Genomic DNA, 9,105 nt, shown 5'->3' on the forward strand with positions numbered 1-9,105 from the left:
ACAAACAATAGAACAAAACACAAACAAACTGGTGGTCTGGACAAACAAGGTGACACCATTTCAGGTGTGAATTAGAGAAGTAATGTATGTGTTTGTTACCATGCTGGAATGGACTCAAAGTGGATTGTCTGAGTGATGAACATTGTTCTACTGATAGAGAGTGGACAGATCTGTCTTCAACATGTGACATTTACATTTACATTTATTCATTTGGCAGACGCTTTTATCCAAAACGACTTACAAGAGAGGAAAACATAAGCAAATCATCTTAGGAGACAGTGGTATGAAAAGTGCTGTATTACAAAGTATCACTAGCATCATAATAGTATTCAAAATAGAATAAAGTGCAACAGAAATGTATTTATTTATTTATTTATTTTTTAATGACTGGTTAAGTCCTCATGGAAAAGACGTGTTTTTAGTCGTTTTTTGAAGACAGAGAGTGAGTCAGCTTCACGGATGGAGTTGGGAAGGTCGTTCCACCAATGTGGTATGATGAAGCTGAAAGTCCGGGAAAGTGTTTTGGTGCCTCTTTGTGTTGGTACAACAAGGCGACATTCCTTAGCTGACCACAGACTTCTAGTGGGCACGTAGCTCTGCATAAATGATTTTAGGTATGCTGGTGCAGACCCAGTAACTGTTCTGTATGCCAGCATCAGAGTCTTGAATTTGATACGTGCATCAACCGGTAGCCAGTGGAGAGAGACAAGGAGTGGTGTAACATGTGCTCTCTTTGGTTCATTAAAGACCAGACGTGCTGCTGCATTCCGGATCATTTTGAGGGGTCTAGTTGCACATGCAGGGAGAACTGCAATGAGAACGTTACAGTAGTCCAGTCTAGTTATGACAAGTGACTGGACAAGCAGTTGTATGGCATGTTCAGAGAGGAAGGGTCTTATCTTCCTGATATTGTAGAGTGTAAATCTACATGATCTTGAGGTCTTTGAGATGTGGTCTGTGAAATTTAGTCTGTTGTCGATGGTTACCCCTAGATTTCTGACCGATTTGGAAGGCGTTACTGTAGTTGCACCCAGCTGCGTGGTGATGTTGTGTTCAACATCAGGGTTGGCTGGAAAGACAAGGAGCTCAGTCTTGGCTGGGTTGAGTTGCAGGTGTTGCTTCTTCATCCAGGCCGAGATGTCCGCCAGACAGGCAGAAATTCTAGCAGTCACTGTGGTGCCGTTGGGCTGGAAAGACAAGTAGAGTTGCGTGTCATCAGCGTAACAGTGGTAAGAGAAACCATGTGCTTGAATGATGGGTCCCAGTGATGTTGTGTATATAGAGAAGAGAAGTGGCCCAAGCACTGATCCCTCAGGTACCCCAGTAAGTAACTCATGTGGCTTGGATACCTCACCTCTCCAGGCTACCTTGAAGGACCTACCTGAGAGATAGGAATTAAACCAGTCAAGCACAGTTCCTGTGATGCCCAGCGAGGAAAGGGTAGAGAGTAATATCTGATGGTTGACTGTGTCAAAGGCTGCAGAAAGGTCCAGCAGAATCAGGACTGATGATCTGGATTCAACTTTCGCCCGTCTCAGCGACTCAGTGACAGACAGCAGGGCGGTCTCGGTGGAGTGTCCACTTTTAAAGCCTGACTGATTGTCATCCAGCAGCTTGTTCTGTGAGAGATACGCAGAGATTTGATTGAAAACTGCCCTTTCAAGTGTTTTTGTGGTATGAGAGAAACAAGGAAAAAAAAAACAATAAAACATTTGCGGTGAGATGGTAGTGTGTTTTAAAAAGGCATTCAGTCCAAATGATCTCTCATTTTAGTGAATTGCAGATTTTCTTTCTGTTATATATATATATATATATATATATATATATATATATATATATATATATATATATATATATATAGTTATTATTATTTATTTTATTTTTTTTATTATTTATTTTTTTGTGATACTAATTTATATTAGAGTTCTTATGAAAAAGTGCTTTTTTATTAGCATTCAATCCACATGCTTTACTATATTGAAGAGATATATTTTGTAACAGCAAGTTTTTTGGAGTGTGTCCTTACTTTGCATATCTTTAATGGGAATGTGGTATGCAAGTTCCAGATTTTGAGGAGATTATAACAGGTTCTCTTGCTGTGTCTCCCTGAACATTTGGACCATCCATTCTTCATTTTGATAACAAGATGGCAATCCAGTCCCTATAAGATGATACAACCCACACCATACTTCATTTGAGGTATGCTTGTTGAAACATGGACAGTTTTAGACTATTTTACTTGACCAAAAGGACTTTAAATAACCTTTTAATTTTGGTCTCAGATTACAACATACTTTCCCACACTGAACCATAAAATCTTCTTTTTTCTTTTCAGATCACTATTGTAAATTCTGGCAAACTCCAGATGTGCTTTCAATGTGTAATGAGTAATGGCTTCTTTTGTACCACCTTCCCTTATGCAGAAAGCTCTTGACTTGGTTTACTGGTACACCTTTACACCATTCTAAGTCACTGAACTCTGTAGCTTCATTAATGTATTTTCAAACTTTAAACAATGTCACAGAAAAACAGATTACCAGGGTTTGTGGGGTGGGGGGATGTCAACGTAGGGCTCAAGATCCACAGGATGGAGTGATAAGTGGCTTGTACTGCAGGAATTCCTAGAAATCTCAGAGAGAGTTATGTCTTCTGGCTTGTTCTAAAATTCCATAGAATACAAGTGTTGCACAAGTTCTTCATCCAGCTGTTTTCTCAATATTCTCAGCACTCCCTCTGGAAATATAGATCACAATTTCCAAATATGTGGGCCTGTAAGGCATATTAGTTGAGCAACTATTCAAAGGAAAAATCAGAGGCTGAGTGTTTTTCAAGGATTCTGCAGACTTCTCTTTGTGTGTGGGTAGCCTCCAAATATTTCAGATGTTAAATTAAATAATTTAAGTGACTCGGAAGTCACGTGACGCCATGCGAGGTTCGGACATGTGAATGGCGAGCTCTGCGTACTTTGTTAGTTTTAACACTATTAATGTCATAAACTGGTGAGATTCGATACACTCTTTTCCATAACTGTTCTAGGAGGACAATAGACCTTTTTGGTGTTTGTAAACAGCGATGACGTTTTTTGTGGGCGGAGCCTAACTGGTGGCAGAAACTGACAGTTCTGCAGTAGCGGTTTCAGATGTGAGTGCCAAAATCCATTGGAATATGGATCATCCAGATGCCTTTTCCAATTATTTTAATGGTTTGCCAGCAGAAGACAGGTTGTCTTACACAAATAAGCTAACCTTTAGCAATGGGGTGAGGTTTCCTGAACAGTACTCACTGTCACTGTTGGTGGCTGGAATAATAGGGTTCAAAACAGTGTTACTATGAATGCAAACTTTAATACAGTGAAAAAGACACTCTATTAGCATAACATAAACATATATAAATAAATACAAATTTCCAACATTCTTTTGAATGTCCATGTACTAAAATAAAATATTTGATGCCATGAGTGTACCTTCATTTACTATTACTATTATTTTGAATGGTCATGGAAAATGAAACAATGTGATAACAATTTTACCTGGTCGCAAAAAGTAGTCTGTTAATTTACCTGATGAACTTTCATCTGCTGCTGACCCTTTATGCTTCTTCTAATGTGTGCTTCTAAATCACTTGCACCTTTATTAGCAACTGACACATAAGTGCCAGCTTTACATGTCATACATTCTGCTTCCCACGGATCTCGACCTGGACGAAAGCATGGGAATTTTTTGTGCAAATCTTCTATAAATTTGCACTTTCGTTTGGGCATTGTTTCCACTCAGCTGTCATTTGCTGCTACTGTCAAGCAACTGTTTGATGCCGAACACAACAGCGCTTCACGCGTTCACGGAGAGATTGACAGGCAGGAGTTTGGCCAATAGTTGCTGCAAGCGTCTTATAATCGACCAATTGGTGTGCGAGAAGGCGGGACTTACAAAGAGGGGTTAAAGCAATGCAAACATGCGCGCGCGCACAATGAAGTATTAGACCAGATGCACATCATAATGTAACTATAGCCGAATCCCGGACATTTTCGCAAATTCAGAAATCCCGGCCGGACGCTTTTTTAAGATCCGAAAAAGAGGACATGTCCGGGAAAAAGAGGACGTATGTTCACCCTATTAAAATGCCCTGTAAAATGTCAGTGCAGTACTCATTTAATTATTGGTGTCAATATAGAATGTCAATCAAAAGCAATTAAAATAATTCATTCATCAAGAGAAAAAACATCGTGACATCCCACAGTTAACACACATTGAAACACTGGAAATGTACCATGTGTAGCACCATCTTAGTTCAAACTGTAAGCAGTTTGCTTATTTTTCACATTGTGAATGATTAGCTGCCTAGTTAGTGTGTCTATCATTTAGGCACTACACTTTGGCAAAGATTTGTTAATGCCCCGCACACTATCACCATATCATCCAGGATGTCTACCTGAGTAAGTGGAATTACATATATTAAAATTTTGAATTTCTTCCATCGACCAATGTCTCTTTCCATGTATATTCTTACATTTGACTGTCTTCTTGATGTGTCAACTTCATGAGCAGAGAGCTGTTTCTTGCCTTTTGTGAAATGTGGGATATGAAGTGTGGCTCCGTATGCTGCAAGGTCCTCCCTAATCTAAAAGCCTCGATCAGCCAAAATGTCATCCTTTGGCTCCAGCAGTTCGAAGAATCCTGATTTTGATGTTATTTCTTTGTCAGAAACGCGGCCACCCCAACCTGGTGACAAAAAAGTAATCGCTCCTGCTGGTGTTACCCCAACTAAGTATTTAACTGTATGGTGATGCTTATAATTCGACCACGTCTGTGCACGAGCAGTCAGATTACTAGGTCTATCAATAAAAACCTCACTGCAGTCAATGATACAACGACATTGCCTATATGTCCTTTTAAAACATTTTGGCATTTTCCTGAGAATAGCCTTCCTGGATGGCCATTTGATGATTGGCTTTAATGTCTGTGCCATTATAGGAGCCAGTTTCTTAAAATATTGGAGATGACAGTATCTGTTACATTAAACCTAAAGGCAATGTCCTTATTACTTACACCCAAGCGCAGTTTCATGAACACAACTGACAGGTGACCTTCCAGGCTCAAAGTTCCATGCATCATCGCTACACTGTCTTTCAATTTTCATAGCAACCACTCAAATATGATAGTGGTTATACCAGTGAAGAAAAAGAACTGTTCAGCTTTGTTTCTGATTGAGCTGAAAGAGAACCTCCTGCTACCAAGTGCCTCCTTCAACTGCTCATTCTCCTCTTTGAGTGCGTTGCATTTTGTGCGTAAGTTGACACTCTGTCAGAAGCTGTTCATGTTGGACTTTAAGTTCACTGTAGATGGCTTGAGGGATCATGGCATCTTCTTCATCTAAGAGAGATAGATGATAGTATGTATGATGAGAAAACTTCATACCTTAACAAAAAAGGATTCATCATGCTTCTAATATTAATGAATAATTTACAGCATTTTGAGACTCAGGTCTTCATCCAGTGCAACACTGATTTAAATATACAGAGGTGGATACATTTTAGACCAGTGGACTGCACCTACATACTCAAGGTGAAAGGACTAATGAAGGAGTAGAGTCCGACTCCCATGACCAGATTACTGGACAATAATGCAGTCTCAAACTACTCTGGCTACTATGCAAGCAACAAATTGTTTGCATAGGTCATTATGGAGTTATCCGTGACTCCACATGATCACAAAAGGAGTTAACATGCATATGTGAAACATTTACTAGTACAAAGCTCCTCTTGACAGTCTGGAGACAGAGAGTTTGTTGGCCTACAGTGGAGGACCCTTGAGTTGCAGTGAGAGAGCTTGATGTGTCGGCCAGTGAGGACTTGCTGATAGCTTCATCCCTCTTTCTCTTCCTATTGAACCTATAACCAAAACAACCATGAAATATTAGTTAGGATATACTACCAACATTTCATAAGGTAAAATTTTATCCAATCAAGAGAGTAGATTACCTGTCCATTTTGTTTGGAGCTTCCATACACTGATTCTGCTTGGAATAAGTGAACAATGAGGGAACAAAGTCTGGACTTTCTGGATCCATGGATGCCTCTCATGTAAGACGTCATTATGCTCACATAAATACTGAGTGATGTTATAGCTAAACTGTATATGATCAGTTTGGTTTGTTTACATGCTACTTCTGCTTACACGCTGATGTTGCTTAAGAGCAGCTTCAAAAGGCGTCTTCGACGACGGTATTCTATAAAAATGAAGATCATCTTTTTTTGTATTCCTCTTCTGACATCCAACGGCACAACAAGACATTTTTTCCTTATTCCGTGGATGTCGCCTGTTTTCATCGACTTTTTTGCACTGTTTTTCTGCCACCAAAATGTGCGTGCAACTGCAGTGACATAACCGTGACGTCTACTTCAAAATGGTCTACACTACTGGTCAAAATTTTGAAACATTTCACTGAAATGTTTCTCATGATCTTATAAATCTTTTGATCTGAAGGCGTATGCTTAAATGTTTGAAATTAGTTTTGTAGACAAAAATATAATTGTGCCACCATATCAATTTATTTCATTATAAAATTTAATTTAATTTAAAAAAAAAAAGTTTTTGAAATTGATGACTTGGACCAAATAATAAATAAAATCAGCCAATAAGTGCCCAACATAGATGGGAACTCCTTCAATACTGTTTAAAAAGCATCCCAGGGTGATACCTCAAGAAATTGGTTGAGAAAATGTCAAAAGTACATGTCTGCAAATTCTAGGCAAAGGGTGACTACTTTGAAGATGCTAAAATATAACACAGTTTGATTTAATTTGAATTTGAATTTTATTTAATCACAACATAATTCCCATAGTTCCATTTATGTTATTCTATAGTTCCCTATCTGTCACTCATTTGAGGTTGTGTCGATGTAGTGACACTAGGGGTCACCCTTGGGAGCCCCAAACACCTCTGATCTTTGAGAAAAGGCCAATGGGAATTGGCGAGTGGAATTTGCATGCCACTCCCCCGGACATACAGGTATAAAGAGAGCTGGCTTGCAACCACTCATTCAGATTTTCTCTTCGGAGCCGAGCGGTTGTGTTCAGCGAGCTGAACAGTGTTGCCAACTTAGCGACTTTGTTGCTAGATTTAGCGACTTTTCGACCTCTTTAGCGACTTTTATTCAAAAAAGCACCTAGCGACAAATCTAGTGACTTTTTGGACAAACCTTAGCTACCTTCCATAGAAGAAAGTCGTCAGTACTGCCCCGCAAGCGCGTGGTCTTGCTTTCCTGCCCGGACTCGGAGGCACACCTCTCTCTGCGTCTACTCTGTTCAGTGAGACTGACAAAGAGAGATGTGAGCAGGCGAGAAGACGGAGCAGCACAATCAGCTGACCGCACGGCAGCTGACATAGACGTGAATAAGCTGCGCATGTGCAAACAGCGTTGTCAAGGACCAATCATGAATCTGTATTGTTTTTTGTTTTTTGTAATCATGCACATAGATTTTTTTGTAAATATGCACATAGTGGTTTGTTATGGCTGAGCGCTGTGTGAGAGAAAAGATAAGTTTCTGTCACTTCTAACTTTCTCTCTGAGTGATTGATAGATATTGGGAATTAATAGGGTATTACAGTATGTACAGTAAGCACAGAGAAGCAAACACATGTAAAGGGCAGACACTATGCAAAATTCAAATGAGACGCGATGACGTCACAAATATGCTAATTAGCGTATGACGTCATCTAGTGACATTTAGTGACTTTTCGAGCAGGCTTTAGCTACTTTCCATTGAAACTAGTTGGCAACACTGGAGCTGAATCCTCTGCCGTTCCATTCACCTCGAAAAGCTGTTGGATTTATGGCGCATTACAGTGGCTTCTCCCCCTCTTGCACCGGTGGAGTGCAGGGAACGCCCCTGGGCGCTTCAGCAGCTAAAAGAGTATATTCTTCCTACTGAAAGAGTATATTTTCCTTTCTAAAAGAGTGGCATTAACGGAGAGTGTCTTTTTAAAGATGCCTTTCCGTTTGTGTGTATTTCCTGGTTGCGGTCATTACCTCTCCGCTTCCGATGGCCACAATCACAGTCTTACGTGCTTGGGCGCTGCCCACGTTTAGACAGCATTCGTGGACGGGTCATGTTCTCACTACGAGAGCGTGACCATGGCAACGTTGCGGTCGTGGTTTTTTCCTTCCTTAGAGGAAAAAGCCACCCCAGCAGCTCCCCGCCTCGGTCCTTCTACCTACGGGTTTGAGGCACTGGGGGCGATTTGGGGACCCCAATGGGGAGCCACTCCGCCGGGTAACTCCCCACGGACCTCCCATTCCCCAGTATGCTCCTTTGCCCCTCTGGGATGAAACTGCTAGCTCCTCTCGGGGCAAGTTCGCGATCTCGTTTCGGCACTCACGAAGTGGATGAGCTCTCGATTGCAGCATCGGAGAGCGGGCTGACGCCGAGGACACGACCGGGCTCCCACCTTTGGTTGCGGTCGCCCAGTCGCAGGCTGATGCACAGCTGGCAGCCATGCTTACCCGGGCAGCTGCGTGTGTCGGGCTGGAGTGGAATCCTCCACCCCCCCGAACCCTCGAAGCTTGACGATTGGTTCCTGGGCCCGGAGCACCGCGCACGGCCGTGCCTCGCCTCGGTCCCTTTCTTCCCAGAGGTGCATGAGGAGCTCACGAAGTTGCGGCAGGCACCTTTCACTGCCCGGACCCGGCCTCTGAGCTCCTCTGCTCTCACTACCCTCCATGGTGGGGCTGCCAGGGGGTACTCAGCGATTCCCCAGGTGGATAAGGCGGTTGTGGTGCACCTGTGCCCCGAGAGAGTCATTATTGTTGTAGCAGAAATTCAGGGGCAAAGTCTTATTTTGGCTAATATTTATGCACCTGCTGTTGATGATCAGGGCTCTTTTTATAGATCCTGAAGGGATGTTGCATGCCGCTGGCACCCCTCATGATATAATATTGGGAGGAGACTTTAATCTTTTGATGGACTCGGTCCTTGATCATAGTGAAGCAAAAGTGCGCAAGCCCCCTAGAGCAACAGTGACGCTTCACAGGATGTGTAAAAATCTTGGTCTTAAAGATATTTGGAGGCTCTTGAACCCATCTGGTAGGGACTATTTTTCATCAGTT

General features: G+C 41.8%; 1 protein-coding gene across 1 annotated transcript; it reads right to left on the reverse strand.

Annotated features, from left to right (window-relative positions):
* Positions 1-284: 284 nt before the first annotated feature.
* Positions 285-1,414, reverse strand: LOC127450723 (uncharacterized). Its single transcript, XM_051715030.1, has 2 exons — positions 1,382-1,414; positions 285-1,187 (listed from the first exon to the last, which is right to left on the reverse strand). Exon 2 carries the CDS (start codon positions 1,125-1,127, stop codon positions 381-383), a length of 747 nt encoding a protein of 248 aa, XP_051570990.1. The 5' UTR covers positions 1,128-1,187; positions 1,382-1,414; the 3' UTR covers positions 285-380.
* Positions 1,415-9,105: the final 7,691 nt, after the last annotated feature.

Source organism: Myxocyprinus asiaticus, chromosome 13, assembly GCF_019703515.2.
Source record: "Myxocyprinus asiaticus isolate MX2 ecotype Aquarium Trade chromosome 13, UBuf_Myxa_2, whole genome shotgun sequence".
NCBI classification, from domain to species: domain Eukaryota; kingdom Metazoa; phylum Chordata; class Actinopteri; order Cypriniformes; family Catostomidae; genus Myxocyprinus; species Myxocyprinus asiaticus.

Excerpts from the sequence above, each read along its gene's own strand:
- LOC127450723 (XM_051715030.1), bottom strand. The coding sequence starts at position 1,127 with ATGAAGAAGCAACACCTGCAACTCAACCCAGCCAAGACTGAGCTCCTT.